Raw genomic sequence first — 15,242 nt, 5'->3', positions numbered from 1 at the left:
TAGTTTGGCAGTTGTATGATGATGTAAACACTTCCATGATGAGACCTGGTAAAATGTGATCACCTCCATGATGGGCTCTGCTGTGAGTTGAAAGGGAGTTTGCTTGGATGTGTGGCCTGCACCCGATACAGGTAGACTTTCTGGCAAGCCTGGCTGGCTTTTGCTCTCTCTGGATCCTGCAGCTGGCTCCTGTTCGTCTGACCTCCAGTTCTTGGGACTTGAGCTAGCAGCTTGCCTGCCAATCTTGGGATTCGTCAGCCTCCACGGTCTGGATCTTGAGTTTTCCAGTCCTGCCTTACGTGGGAAACCCTGGCGGCATAGTGGTTAAGTGCTACGGTTGCTAACCAAGAGGTTGGCAGTTTGAATCTGCCAGGTGCTCCTTGGAAACTCTGTGGGGCAGTTCTACTCTGTCCTATAGGGTTGCTATGAGTCGGAATTGACTCGATGGCAGTGGGTTTGGTTCTTTTTTGGATGTGAGTCAGGAGAAGCCTCCAGCCTGAACCACAGACTTGGGACTTTCCAGCCTCTACAGCTGCGTGAACCATTTCCTCGATATAAATCTCCCTCGCTCGTTATGTATACATATGTATACACACACACATACATATATAGATGCTTCACCGGTTTTGCTTCTCTAGAGAACCCAGCCTAAGACGGGGTGAAGAGCAGGTGTGGGGAAAATGATGACCAGTGTGGAGCAGCTGGGCTGAGCAGTGGTAGGACCCAGGGGAGCTGGTGCTGGGCAACTGGAAAGGATGGTGGCAGTCAGTGGCTGCTTTGGCATAACTGGGCTCTTGGGACAGGTATGAAGCTGACTGCTCGAGAAGGACTCTGCTCAGCCCTTCTTTTGAGAAACTCTGACTTTCTTTGCAGCAACTGAGCCTTTGCCCACCTTGGGGGCTCCTTTATGTTAGCCAGGTGTAGTGGAGCAAAAGTGTAGGAAATTCCCTCCATTCTTAGGAAATGATTTTCAAAAAAGGTATTTTCCAGGAAGCCTCATTGCTCCTGGGAAGCCGGTGACATCTACGAATGTTTTGTGTCTTCCTGTGTCTGGTTATGATAGCGGAAGGGTCCAGGCAAGCAACCACTGTCCTGGGCAAGTATGAACTACTGCAGTTTGTGGGTCCACCTCAGCCCCACCCCCCAGGCCTGTCCCTGCCCATGAATCAGCTTATCAGCTTGCCAGGGAGCAGCCAAAGACATCCCTCACCCCCAACCCCAGCCCAGGAAACTCTAAGCACCAAACTTGGTCCTGGCGCGTTCCGCCTCCTTCCATGAGATCAAAGCACAGAGCAAGTTGGACTTTAGAGAAACCCACCTGGCTTCAAGTCCACACTCTACTTACTAGCTGTGGGATCTTGGGCAAGTTACTTCACCTCCCTGAGCCTCATACTACCCATCCGTAAAACGGGGATAATATTATACCCCTCCAAATAGAATGGCTGTCAGAGTATTAAATGAAATAATATATGTAAACACTTGGCATAGTGTCTGGAGTACAGTAAGCACTTTATTATTACGATTACCCATTCAACCGCCCTTTTCGGCTGGAACCACTCGGTTCTAAGAGATCACAAGAGCGGCCACTTCCTGTAAGAGCCGAATCCGGATTCCTCCGCAATCCTTCTGCTCTGTCAAAGCTCTTTCCTTGAAAGGCTCTGGTTACGGGAAATTACTTCGATCATTTCCCCTGCCTTCTTCTTGATTTCACAGTCTTAAAAATAAGAGAATATGCATCTGGAGCTTGAGGGGAGCACGGTGTCCAGGGTTGTAGGTATAAGTGAATGTGACTGAGTTTCCGAATATTCAGTTTGGGGTAGCAAACTGGGGAAAGGAATGGGGGCCTTCTCAAGCCTTAAGCCCCACCCCCAGACTCAGACACAGTCCTGTGGGGAGGGCTGTTCCTCCCTCTCTGGGAACAGGAAGTGTCCCCCTCCCCATCACACCCAAAGCTGCGGTCTGGTGAGATGCCAGGGCTGCAGTGTGATGAGGAAAACTTCAGTTTATTTTAATGTTTCATTTTCAGGCTGTGCCTAGAGAAGCTGCCCTTGGTCGCTGGGAGCTGTTGAGCCTGGCCTCCTCTCCCTGTCATTTTCTGGGAACAACTTGTGGTCGAGAAGGTGGAGGTAAGACCAGGAGTAACTCAGTTGGAACTCCAAAGCCCGGGAGAGGAGGGGGCCCAGGGACCCAGAAGTGAGTGTGCACCTTCTGACTGCCCTGCCCCCACTCCCTGAACTCTGGTTTTCCACTTTGCTGGCTAAGGTCCCCCCTGAGGGGAATTCCGGGGGAGGGGAGCCCAAGCCCCAAGGGTCCCTGGGTGGGTAGGCTTGTGTAGGATGCTTTCACGGCTGGGTCTGGGGCAAGCTCTGCCTTCCTCCTTCACCACACCTTGATCTCACCGGGGGTTCAGCTGGGCACGTCTGCATATGTGTGCACTTCTCCACCTGCTCTACTTTCTCTAAACCTCTCCTAGGCAGGAGCTCTGGGGTGGCCTATGCCCAGCCTGTCCACTAGAGGTGTCTTCAAAACCAGCCTCTGAGTATGGGTAGACAAGAGGGAAAGGGAGAGCAGGGGGGGAAGGTGCCCAGCCAGGACATCGGTCTGGGAGGGCAGGAGAGTGAGGAGGTTTCTTGGTGCCCACAGATGCCCCACTCCAGCCTGCATCCGTCCATCCCACGACACAGGGGTCATGGGATCCAGAAGGCAGCCTTCATCCTGCTGAGTGCCTGTCTAGTGGCCGTTTGGGGGCTAGGGGAGCCACCAGACCATACTCTCCAGTGGCTGGTGTCTCAACTAGCCTCCCTGCAGCTGGGGCTGCTGCTAAAGGGGATCTGCAGTCTGGCTGAGGAGCTGTGTCACATTCACTCCAGGTGACTGCAGTACTCGTGGTGGTGATTGGGTCCCCAATGTGTATTACTGCCTTGACCCCTAGCCCTGTCCCTCCTTGAACTTCTTACTGAGCTAGGCTGGGGTCTGGGGCGTGGCTGTCACCTGCAGGTACCAGGGAAGCTACTGGAGGGCTGTGCGGGCCTGCATGGGCTGCCCCATCCGCCATGGAGCCCTGCTGCTGCTGTCCTGCTATTTCTTCTTCTCCCTTCCAAACATGGCTGACCTGCCTCTCTCATGGATGCTTGCCCTCCTGGGCCTCTTGCAGGCAGTGAACATCCTCCTGAGCCTCCAGGTATGACACAGTGGAAGTGGGAGGGTCTGGCAATGTGGAGGCTGTGGCTAGTGTGACTTGCATGGAGCTCAGTACTGGGAGTGGGGACAGGCAAGCTCTGGAACTAGTTTAAGGATTGGAGTCCTTGGAGTGGAGCCTATAATGTCCTGGAACAGTAGGCTCAGCGATGGTAGAGAAGGGAGCAAGTCGGCAGTAGGTTGGGAGGCCTTCTTGGAAGCTTCATGGAGGCCCCCAGCCCCACTCTGGTGTCCATAGGGCCTGACCCCAGCTGAGGTCTCTGCAATCTGTGAAAAAAGGAACTTCAATGTGGCCCATGGGCTGGCATGGTCATATTATATCGGGTACCTTCGGCTGATCCTGCCAGGTGAGCCATCCCCTTTGCCCCCATTTCTAGACCTACAGATGGACGATAAGATACACAGCTTTTGGTGCTTCCAGAACTCACTATACTTTTCAAAGCATTTTCATGTCAACCAAATCGTTTGATTCCCAAAGCATCCCAGGGAGCACGAAGGATGTTATTGTGCCTGGTTTATAGTAAGGAATAGAGGCTCAGAGCCATTAAGTGACTTGCCCCAGGTCACCCATAAATTCTTTTAATAATTGTCTACTGCATGCTTTGTATCCTCCATATGCTTTTTCTCTTTAAATTCACACTCTTTGAGGAAGGGATAATCACCACCCTGTTTTACAGATTAGAAAATGCAGTTTTGAGAGGTAAAGTGACTTGTTCAGAGTCACACAGCTGTGTTTATCTCACTCACACACAGTGAGAGAAGACAGGCTTTGAACCCAGGTCTGTCCAGAGCCTGGACCCTTAATCACTCCTCTGTGGAATCCATCCTCTAACTTGCAGGCCCTCACCACTGTCTTACCTTGACCACCGAGGCTTCAACTAGAAAGCTGGTCTAGAGTTAGCGGCCTGGACCTGTGTACGTGGGAATCAGAGGTGTGGGAGGGAGGCATTTGCACCCAGGGGAGGCCAGACAAGGCACAGAATGAGGTTCCCAGGCACCACAGATATGAAAGGTGCCTTACTGAGGTAGCCAGACAAGAGGAAGAAAAGCATCTCTGCTGATGCCTCAGAGCTATCAATGTCTAACAACAACAACAACAAAACCCAGTGCCATTGAGTCGATTCCAACTCATAGCGAACCTATAGGACAGAGTAGAACTGCCCCATAGAGTTTCAGAGGAGCGCCTGGCGGATTCGAACTGCCAACCCTTTGGTTAGCAGCCATAGCACTTAACCACTACGCCACCAGGGTTTCCTTATCAATGTCTATTCATCTTGAAATTGGGGTGGGGTGGGGGGAGGGGGAGGTTGCAATTTAGAGATCACCCCTGTGCATTCATTACCCTTGCTGTGCCTCTACTGAGAATATTGCCTCCCCAGGCCCTGTCCACCTCTCAGAGCCCTGAAGGCTGTGGTGGGAAGGAGTGGGGCTGACAGAGACATCTGGGGAAAGGAGATGTGAGGGAGGAGAGCTCCTTTGGTAGGGAGAAGGGAGGTGGTAATAAGTGGGGGACAGTGAGGGTTCCTGGATGCTCTGCACCTCCTGGTCTCTTGTAGTAGCTGAGAATATACACAGCAGAACATTGGCCAATTCAATCATTTCTACATGTACCATTCAGTGACATTGATTACATTCTTCAAGTTGTACAAACATTCTCCCCTTCCTTTTCCGAATTGTTCCTCCTCTGTTAACATAAACTCACTGCCCCTTAAGTTTGCTGTCTAATCTTTCCAATTGCTGTTGTCAGTTTGATCCCATATAGATAGTTCTTAAAAGAGCACAATGCTTACGGCAGACATTCTTTACTAGTTAAGCTAAACTATTGTTTGGTTTAAAGAAGACTCTAGGGGATATTTTTGGTTTAAGGTTCAAGGTTCCCTCCTGGCCTCTTATACAACGAGAGTGGACTGGGCCCTTGGTTCCCTTACACCCACACATTGAGGTGACCGATGACCTGAGTCTCTGTCCTGGGTCAGGTGGGAGACAGGACTAGTGGGAACGACTTCTCTTCTGCTCTTGGCCTTCCCCACTTCAGGGCTCCAGGACAGAATCAGAATTTATAATCTGCAACACAACAACATGCTACGGGGTGCAGGGAGCCAGCGGCTGCACATCCTCTTCCCATTGGACTGCGGGGTGCCTGACGACCTGAGGGTGGCCGATCCCAACATTCGCTTCGTGCAGAAGCTACCCCAGGAGACCGCTGACCGTGCTGGCATCAAGGGCCGCATTTACACCAACAGTGTCTACGAGCTCCTGGAGCATGGACAGCCGGTGAGCATGCAGAGAGGTGGGGTTGCAGGGCCCAGGGCCAAGCACTGATGAAAATTCACTGTCCTTCTGGGAGTCTTAGTTTCCCCAGGTGGTCCCAGACCTGGGCAAGAGTCAGCTAGGAATGATGACAATGTTGACAGATAACATTTATCCAGCACTGACTGCATGCCAGACACTGTTCTGACTGCTTCATATGACCACCTCATTGAATCTTTACCGCCACCGTGTGGGGTAGGAACTATTTTGATCCCCACTTTACAGATGAGGAAAGTGAGATTTAGAGAGGCTGCCAGAGAGTGAACAATTCTAGCCTGTGTATCCCATCCTCTTGACCATAAAGCTCCTCTAGCTGAATGCTGTGAAAATGTCTGAAGGATTTCCTGTGTGTGGGTCCTCCAGAGTTAAACCTCAGAGCCCAGACCTGATTTCCAGCTGGAGCTCTGTGTGCCCTGGGATCTTAGAAGGAGGATATATGAAGTGTGAATTCAGCCCAGTCCTGGACCTAATTTGGGAAGGGGGTGTGTCAGAGGCAAAAGCAGACTAGACAGCAAGGACCTCTTTAGGACAGCCACCTCCCAGGACTCCGTCGCTGCATACTGAAAGAGTGGGGCCCCAGACCGTGCCACTAGGGCCTAGAGTTTGGCTGCCTGGCCCTTGCCTTAGCCTGGTCTTCCTCTCACCTCCTCCAGGCAGGTATCTGTGTCCTGGAGTATGCCACTCCCTTGCAGACCCTGTTTGCCATGTCACAGGATGGCCGAGCTGGCTTTAGCCGGGAAGATCGGGTTGAGCAGGCCAAACTCTTCTGCCGGACGCTTGAGGACATCCTGGCAGATGCCCCCGAATGTCAGAACAACTGCCGCTTCATTGTCTACCAGGGTGAGGGGCTGGTAGGCTGGAGGGCAGGAGGAGTCAGGGGTCCCAGGGTTCCCCAGGGGGTCAGAAGGAGATATGGCAGTGCCTTGACCCAGGCCTTCCCAAGTGGTCAGGGCATTCAAGCCCTGCCCCTTTCTCACCTGGGAGAGGTCCCCACCTCCCCGCCCTGGGACACTTGATTGCTTTCTGAGATCTTTGGCTGTGGACCCTGGGTAGAGCTTCAAGAGCTGGGCTTTAGGGACCCCTCACTTTATCCGGGGAGGCCAGGGGAAGCAGAAGAGCCCTAGGCCAGCGTGTACAAGGCACAGGCATAGGAGCCAGGAGACTGGGGGTACAGCCTCAACTCTGCCACTCTCTCCCTATGTGACCTTGAGCAGTCTCTACCCCCCTCTGGGCATCATCTCTAAAAGTGAGAGGGTGGAATTCCATATCTCTAAAACTGCTTCTGGCTCTAGGGTCCCATGAAACTCTAGCCCCAATTGCTGGCCGGTGGCAGGGGAGGGGGAGAAGAGGTGAATGTCCTCCCCACAACTCCTCTGGGTATATGCTAGTTGAGAATGTGTGAGGTCCTCACCTTACTCTCCCCACATGCCACTTCCAGAGTCTGCAGAGGGAAGCAGCTTCTTGCTGTCCCAGGAAATTCTCTGGCACCTGCGGCAGGAGGAAAAGGAGGAGTTTACTGTGGGCAGTGTGGGGACCTCAGTGGTACCCGGTCCCTCTTCCCCAAGTACCTCCTCACTGTCCCAAGAGCCCAAGCTCCTCATTAGTGGCCTAGAACAACCTCTGCCACTCCGCTCGGATGTCTTCTGAGACCCAGAGTCACCTTGCCTGAGCCTCAAGTGATTCCCAAGATTCTGAATTCAGACTCTCTTCAGCAGTTGAAGGTCCAGCAGAGCCATTTCCTCCTACAGGGGACCATGCAGAGAAGAACTCTGGACTTAACATCCAAAGGTGGGTCCTGTGACTTTGGGCAAGTCTTTTCATCTCTCTGAGCCTCAGTGTCATCATCTATGAAATGGAATTGTGATTATTACCCTTCCTACCTCACAAGGTTGTTGTGAGGGCTATGAGTATATAGAAGTTTTCTGTAAACTCTAAATACTAGGTAAACTTAAGAGATGTGGCAGGTGTCTTCCATTTGACCCTCCAAATTTACTCTTTGCCTTTCTCCAAGTCCTCTGGCCCAGAATGCTGACCTGTCTGGATGGCATCACTGGGCTCCCTTGCACTCTGGCTTCTGGTCATGTTCAGTCAGTGGGGAGCCCCAGCAGCAGAATAGGTAGGAGGGGGACAGTGAAGTTGGGGGACTTACTCAGGGTCCCTCCCTGCAGTATCAAGGTCCCTGTTGGCTCTCTGCATTCTGGACCTAAAGTCATAGCTCCTATAGGGTGACCATCTCTATAATCCTGTCTACATCCAGGTTCCAGTAACTGCTTCCTCTTCTTGCCCTTTCAGGCCTAGGGGTGGTGTCATGGATTGAATTATGTCCCCCAAAATACATATCAACTTGGTTAGGCCATGATTCTCAGTATTGTGTGGTTGTCCTCCATTTTGTGATTGTAATTTTATGTTAAAGAGGATTAGAGTGAGATTGTAACTCCCATACAGGTCACTTTCCTGATCCAACGTATGGGAGTTTCCCTAGGGTGTGGCCTGCACCACCTTTTGTCTTACAAGAGATAAAAGGAAAGGGAAGTGAGGGAGGGGGGACGGGGGGCCTCGTACCACCAAGAAAGCAGTGCTGGGAGCAGAGGGCATCCTTTGTTCCTGGGGTCCCTGCACAGAGAAGCTCCTAGTCCAGGGGAAGATTGATGAGCAGGCTGACAGAGAAAGACTTCCTCTGGAGCTGACATCCTGAATTTGGACTGTGAGAGAATAAATTTCTCTTTGTTAAATTCATCCACTTGTGGTATTTTTGTTATGGCAGCACTAGATGACTAAGACAGGTGGTATTCGTCTCCACTAGTGTTCATCCTGGAATACTCATCTCACCTTGGTTTCCCTAACTCCTGCTGTTTCTAAATAATCTCTTTTTTAAAAAAAACATTCCTCAGATCACCCAATGCCAGTATGCCATCTCTTTCCTGCTGGGACTCTGAGTGATACAAGAGATTGGCAGTTATTACACCCAGTAACCAAATACACTTGCACATACATGCTTCCTTGTACACCTCCTCATCCTAGTACAGGGCAGTGGAGTGGTGAGTGTCTTTCAGTGTAGACAGAGCCCACCAGCTGTACTGAGGGCATAGAGTTGGGCAGCATACCCAACTCCACTTGCTCTTTCAGCACCCTATCTCCAGTGGGATGCTTGGGGGGCAGGAAGGGCTCAAGGGCTAGGCCAGAGCCAGCACAGCAGATGCCATGAGGGGTACACAGCTGTATCCTGGACAAGAGGCTGCTCAAAAGAGCAGGGGCCACTGAAGAAATGTCTCCAGATGAGAGTCAGCAAAGGGATAAGGGGGAAGGGAACTTGTGTGAGAGATGGCACATATCCCAGGGGACTCTGGACAACACAGCCAGCCACCATACCATATTTATGTCATCCCACATTAGAACTGAGCCACTGCAACAACACTGTGGCAGGAAAGGGCCCCCATGTGAGAGGGAAGGGAGCGCTTTCTACTAGTTCCACTGTTCCACCCAGGCTGGACTTGTTCCCTCCTTCCCACCTTTGTTTTTTATCACAAATGCTCAATATGCATTTCTAAGTACAGCATCACTGTGCAGAAATGTCCCACACACAGACCCACATTTGTCAGAAGGGCAGAGCCAAGGGAATAAAGGGGGAAAAGTCCCCTCTCCTCCCCAACTGTCCCAGCCATCCTGCCCCCAAGGCCCAAGGAGCCTCCATCATTACACCTAGAAAACTCCCACACCTAGAAACCAGTCCAGAATCAAGGGCCTCCCCAACGTGACCTTCCCCCACCCACCAGCATGGTGTTCACATTCAGATTCTGACTCTACCACTTAATATCTCTGTCCCCCTGTGTATCTTTTTAAGCCTTAGTTTCCCTGACTATAAAATGCGGATAACAGTGGCCCCTTTTCCCAAGGTTGTTGTGAGGAGCAATTGGGATATGTGTGTAGGTCCACAGATAAACCCAGTGCCCAGTGCATAGCTGGCCTACAAGGAACAGCAGCTATTAACATTATAGCTGCCTCTTACCAGCCCCAAAGTAGGTAAGCCTGTCTTCGGCAGATAGTACAATCCCCACCACTGTTTCTCTCCACCTTCTGTTATTTCCCAGGCTCCCTGAATGTGCTGGGGTCTCACCAAGGGCAGGACCCAGGGTTGACTTCTTGCCCTCCGGTGTCCCTCAAGGTAAAGCACCCAAATTCTCTCCATAAATGTCTGCCTGCATATTCCTGAATGTACATGAATGGGATTCAGGGGTGCCAGGCAAAGGGGCGCCTTGCCAAAGAGCCACCGGGAGGCTCAGCTTTGCCTTCCTGGCCTACTGCCTCTTCTCAACCTCCCGGCTATATATCCCCATGGGCCTCCCCTTCCTGGTCTCCTCCTCACTCCTTCCTTCCCCAGATAAGCTCCATGGAGCTCCTTTTCCTTTCCTGTTTTCCCACCAGCTGGAAGGTTCTGGGTCTGGGAAATGTCCTTCAATAAATTCTAAGCTGGTTCCAACAGGCTTATGCACACAGAAAGTGGGAGGTAATGAGAGTCCTCAAACTCCCTCCATCCACCTTAGGAAGGCAAGACAGTCAGTGGGGCCATTCAAAGCCAATCTTGGGAGCTAGAAATGGTGTTTGGGACTTACAACAGCCTCGGAGGTTGTCTACAACCCAGGCCTGGGGCCCTAACAGCCAAAGATGTACCCCCAATCAGTGAGGGACACAGATCTTCCTTCCTTGAGTCCCAAAGAGTAAGAGAAGGCAGGACTCCTGGTTTCTTTGCCTTGGTGCTCCTGGGTGGCCCTCACAGGATCTGGTGCCTGGGGTGAAGGGCCTCTACAGGAGACCTGTGTCATCCATGTGTGGGGTGTGGTGGGTGGTGCAATCTTCCAAGTTGGACTCACTTTGACATTAAATGGGAGGAGATTAGCTACAAGGAGGGAGCAGGGGCTCTGATAAGGAGGTTCAGGGTCTGTTGATCCCTGAAGAGGAGCTTTAAAAGGGTGACCATGGGCACTGGGGATGCTCACAGAAGCATGTTTCTGGACAGTCTCCTCAAGCTTCTTTTATTTCTCCTGTCCACAAAAAGGCTTTCTCCCCAAATATTCTGCTGAGAGGGAAGAAGCTCTAGCTGAGTCCACGTGTGCCCCTCTGAAGCCCTGATGCCCAAGCCCCAATTTTTCTCTGTCCTAATTCTCTCACTAGCTTCTTGTTCTGAATCAAGTGAGGCAAACGTTCCAAAGTCTCCCTCCTACAGATACGTGATTTCATCGATGCTGGGCCTGGGTCCATCTGGAGCAGGGTAGTGGTAAGGGGCAGCAGTCCCCTGCTGGGCTTCTTCGTGACTGTCCTGGGGGCCCAGAACCCGCCAGTGGGTGAGGTAAATGCCGCCCTCTGGCTTTGGGGCTGATGGTTCTTTGAGGAGAGTGGCATGGCCCTGGTGCAGACTTGGTCCAAAATGGACTGCCACCACGATACAGACCGCCAGCAGGACAAAGATGGTGACGATGACCGTGAGCTGGGGGAGCCCATCCCCTCTGGGGGTTCCCCAGGTTCCACCTAGCACCTCTGGAAGCTGCTTCTGGGGCTCCTGCCCCACTGAACTGTTCACAGCTGCAGAAGGCCAGAGGTAGTGGCAAGCCTGGGAGGGAAGTGACAGAGAGAGAGGGTGACATGGGCATGTACGCACAGAAAAAGACCAAAATAGAGACAGAAACTCAAAGGGAACTGAGAGAGACTCAGGAAGAGACAGGAACAGAGACAAAGAGAGACGAAGAGCCAGAGTAAAGACATGGAGAGAGAGAGAGAGACAAAACAAAGACAAAAAACAGAGTAGACACACAGCAATAGAAAGAATCAAAGAGAAAGTCAGACAGAAAGGGATACAGAGAAAGAGAAAAAAGAAAAAGGGAGTTAAAGATAGTAAAAAAAAAAAAAGAGACACAAAAAAAGATAGATGGATGGGTGGATGATAGATAGGTAGATACAGACAGAAAAAAAAACAGAGACAGGGAGGCAAAGACATACAAAAAGGACAAAGAGAGGCTTCATTACAGCCTGACATATAGGCTTGGGTCTCCCAAGTCCCCTCCCACTGCCCCTTCTTCCCAGGTTCCCAGCAAAATTCCTAAATAGATCCTATGTCAGGAATCTGAGCATGCTATGGGCTGCCATCCCACCGCCTGGGCAGTGGGCAATGAGCAGCTGCTTTTTAAAGCCCTGGAAAAAGGGAGTCATTGTCCAGCCTCCTAGGCTCCCCATACTCCTGACTCGCATGGAAGTAGTGGAGTGGTACCCTGGGAGAAGGGGGAGAAGAAGAGGGAACATGAGCCTCAGAAGCTTGGGGTGAAACGAGGAGGATGCCTCATCCCATCATCTTCCCCTCCCCTCGCCAACCAGGTCTCAGGATCAGGTTCAGGGGGCTCGGAGGGGAGGAGATGCCAGGTATGCATTCCTGGCTCTGCCCAAGACTTACTGAGGAGACCCTGTGCCAGCTGGGATTCATGACCCCTGCCCAAAGCTGGGGTTCATTACCTCTACTTCTGTCTATTCCTACCCTGCCGGGTGTTGGGTAGGGATAGGGGGTGGGGTTGCAGTGAAGGTGGCAAAACCTCCAAACTGTAAACCCCAGAGCTTGTGAGACCACCACAGGCTCAAGAAACTTTCTCTCCCTAGCCCCCCTCCCCCGCTGCACCATCCGGGAGCAGACTTTATGGGGTGGACCCTCAAACCCTGAGCTCTCAGCCTGGCCCTCCCCACGAGTAGGCAACAGCTTTCAGGAGAGGCTGTTCAGGAGAGACCCATTCCTTTAGTCCCTCAGTCACACCATCTACCCCATCCCACCCCCAACACGTGTCCCTTGACACTTGGAAAGCCCAAGTACCCTCCTCCCACTCCCACCCCTCCCCCTGCTCCCATCCCTCCCTGCCCCCCCTCCCCCCCCCCCCGCCTCTTCCCACACAACTCTGAGACTCTCAGTGGCCCGTTCCCAGAGCTCCCAAGCCAGGGTATGGGGAAGCAGTTCCCCATGTTCAGGTGAAAAAGGGAAGCCCAGGCTGGTGAAAGGCTTGGGGACCCTTCAGGGAGTCTGGCCAGCCTGGCAGGAAGGGATGAGCAGAGAGTCTACCTGGTGCATTGTCCTTCCCGGCGGAGGACTCTCTCAGGACAGGTGGCAGCCGCCAAAGGAGAACTGGCTGCCTGCTTGGCCCTGACCCGGAGCTGCCACGTCTGTGGGTCACACACCCTCTGCACACACCCAAACTGCTCTCTCCCACGCTTTCACTTCCGTGAACATCTGGGCTACCTTGGGCCCAGCCCCCTCATTCTGATAGTACCTTGATATTGCTCCTTGCTACCTCCATTCATGCCCTCTGGCAGCTTCAGGAGCCTCCACCAGATTCCAGATACCTGGGCAGTCTCCCCACCTTCCATCCTGCCCCATCCCCTCCCCCCAGGACATGCTGACCCCACCCTAACCAATTTCCTGAAGTCACTGTCCTTTGATTCTTTTTTTTTTTAAATTTAATATCTCAAACACACTGAGAAGTATAGATTATAATATAATAAATCTCTGCTGCCCAGCCATCAGCTCTGTTCATCTCTTAACATATTGCTATTTTTATTTTTAAAAATTTTAAGAGCTAAAATATTACAAATAAAATAGAAGCCCCCACTCCCTGACCATTCCCCTCCTTCTTACCCCGGGGGACGCAGGGCATTCTTTTTTCCTTCTGGTTTTTTACAAATTTGAATTATGTATATGTCCCTGGGTGGTGCAAATGGTTAGCACACTTGGCTGCTAACCAAAAAGTTGGAGGTTGAATCCACCCAGAGGTGCCTCAGAAGAAAGGCCTGGTGATTTACTTCTGAAAAATCAGCCATTGAAAACCCTACGGAGCACAGCTCTACTCTGACACACATAGTGTCGCCATGAGTCGGAATCAGCTCCACAGCAACTGGAAAGAAAAATGCCTCTTTGTATCATTGGTCTCTCATCTCTCTGGAGACAGTTTTTAAAAGATAATTTCTGGTCCTAGCTAACTCCATCCCCTCATTCTGTCCCTTGCTGCACACGTACCACTCCCCATTTCAGCTGGGCCAGAAGACCCCTGGGAGCTCCTCACTGAGCGGCTTGATCCCATGAGGCAGGATGTAGCTTCCTGGCTCCTTGTTTCTCAGCCACTGCTGTTTGCCTCCTGCCTCAACACACATCCCCACTGCTCTCACAGACACCTCCACTGGGGCTCCCAGCCCCTTAGTTCAAAAGCCCAATTTCTGATCCTCTGATGGCTAATTCCTCTCTTTCCCTCTCTCACCAATTCTGGATTTATCTCCCTAAGGGCTTCAGGAAGAGTAAAGGAATGGAATTTCTGGAACCAGACTACTATCCCAGCCTTCTCTGTCTTTCACTTTCCCATCTCCATGCTCACTGTTGTAAGCTGCTCTTCCTCCCACTTCCACCATCAAAAATATAACCATCTTTTATGGCTTAGTTCGAGTGTCACCTCCTCCAGAAATGTATTCTTCACCCCACCACACTCGAGTAGCTTTCTTTCTTTGTCTTAAACCCTATTGCAGTATCTTTCTTACCGCACTCCTGACGTTTGTCATAATTTGCGTTACATTACAGGTATGTGGGCATTCATTTTCCCCCTATCTAGGCTGTGAACCCCACGAGGGCAGGGACCATGTCTTGCTCCTGTCTGTATCGCACAGTCTATCATCATGCCTACTACTATGCAGCGGGTGCCTCACAACCTGTCCTTATTCTTGAAGATGCACAAACAGTACCTGCACCTGGGGGGAGGGCACTTCTGAGCCACAATGGAATGTCAGTGACTCACTTCCACTGTCTCCTTCTGGCTTTTTGCCCTCATGGAGTCTCTTAGGGCAGATTCAGGGGGCTGAAATGATCTAAAAATAAATAAATACCCCCCCCCCGCAAAAAAATCTGCTCTTAGTTCACAAAGAGGAAGAGTCCTGGCTTTTGAGGCTCCAGTGCTAGAATCAAGGATGAAGACCAGAGTCTTCCAACCACCGCCCCTTAGAGCTGGAGGACCCATCCTCAGTTTTGTACACTTTTGCAACCCCCCAGGGGAGGGTGGAATGGGCATTGTTGGCCTAAGGAAGGCAAAGAGGAGCCCCTCTTCCCTCACGCTGCCCCCACTGAAAAAACACAGGGTTAGGGGTCTGAGGAGGTTGCTGAAGGAGAGGGACCTGTAGGGACATCCTGAGCAGACCCAAGGAGGGTTCCCATGGTAGATGCCAGGGAGGCTGATTTTCTGGGTCCATCTTAAGCTCACTGGGGGTATGCCAGGAGCAAGGGTTGCCCACCTCAACCTCACCCCACTTCTAGACTTCTGGTAAAAAGCAGTAGGCCTAAAAGAAGTATGGGGTTTCTTTTGGGGGTTAAGGAGAGTGTTCTAAAATTGATTGTGGTGATTGTTGCACAACTCTGTGGTTATGCTAAAAGTCATTGAATTATACACTTTAAATGGGTAAATTGTATGGGAGGTAAATTATATCTCAATAAAACTGTTTAAAAAAAACCTCAATGAGATACACTCCTATTAAAATGTCTAAACCAACAACAACCACAAAAAAGCTATAAGCTTGTAGCTATACATGGTAGTATCAGTCATAAAAGGAAAAACTGGAAGCACCTTAAATGTTCAAAACAGGGTGTGGTGAAGTGGGTTCCTTTATGTAGCCTTTTGCCTTGGTTCTTCGGAAAAACAGTTTGAGAAATTCCCCCTCTCCCCCATCCAAAC

General features: G+C 51.3%; 2 protein-coding genes across 5 annotated transcripts; one reads left to right on the top strand and one right to left on the bottom strand.

Annotated features, from left to right (window-relative positions):
* Positions 1 to 2,013: 2,013 nt before the first annotated feature.
* STING1 (stimulator of interferon response cGAMP interactor 1) lies at positions 2,014 to 8,201 on the top strand. 4 transcript variants are annotated; one of them, XM_023549556.2, is made up of 8 exons: positions 2,015 to 2,126; positions 2,474 to 2,539; positions 2,644 to 2,870; positions 2,998 to 3,181; positions 3,437 to 3,545; positions 5,234 to 5,472; positions 6,162 to 6,348; positions 6,947 to 8,198. In XM_023549556.2, the coding sequence occupies exons 3-8, from the start codon at positions 2,644 to 2,646 to the stop codon at positions 7,153 to 7,155; spliced, it is 1,155 nt and encodes a 384-aa protein (XP_023405324.1). In that variant the 5' UTR covers positions 2,015 to 2,126; positions 2,474 to 2,539; the 3' UTR covers positions 7,156 to 8,198. The 4 variants fall into 4 exon arrangements, with proteins under 4 accessions (XP_023405327.1, XP_064133031.1, XP_003404845.1 ...); XM_023549559.2 differs by lacking the exon at positions 2,474 to 2,539 and having other exon boundaries at positions 2,014 to 2,126; positions 6,222 to 6,348; positions 6,947 to 8,201; XM_064276961.1 differs by lacking the exon at positions 2,474 to 2,539 and having other exon boundaries at positions 2,014 to 2,126; positions 6,201 to 6,348; positions 6,947 to 8,201.
* An 8-nt stretch (positions 8,202 to 8,209) lies between these two features.
* Positions 8,210 to 14,404, bottom strand: SMIM33 (small integral membrane protein 33). The gene is made up of 2 exons (XM_064276965.1): positions 12,599 to 14,404; positions 8,210 to 11,113 (listed from the first exon to the last, which is right to left on the bottom strand). The coding sequence occupies exons 1-2, from the start codon at positions 12,605 to 12,607 to the stop codon at positions 10,724 to 10,726; spliced, it is 399 nt and encodes a 132-aa protein (XP_064133035.1). The 5' UTR covers positions 12,608 to 14,404; the 3' UTR covers positions 8,210 to 10,723.
* Between the last annotated feature and the right edge of the window lie 838 nt (positions 14,405 to 15,242).

The sequence above is a fragment of the Loxodonta africana genome, chromosome 2 (assembly GCF_030014295.1).
Source record: "Loxodonta africana isolate mLoxAfr1 chromosome 2, mLoxAfr1.hap2, whole genome shotgun sequence".
NCBI classification, from domain to species: Eukaryota; Metazoa; Chordata; class Mammalia; order Proboscidea; family Elephantidae; genus Loxodonta; species Loxodonta africana.
The sequence above is the reverse complement of the archived record's forward strand: the minus strand, read 5'-3'. Positions and strand labels throughout refer to the sequence as shown.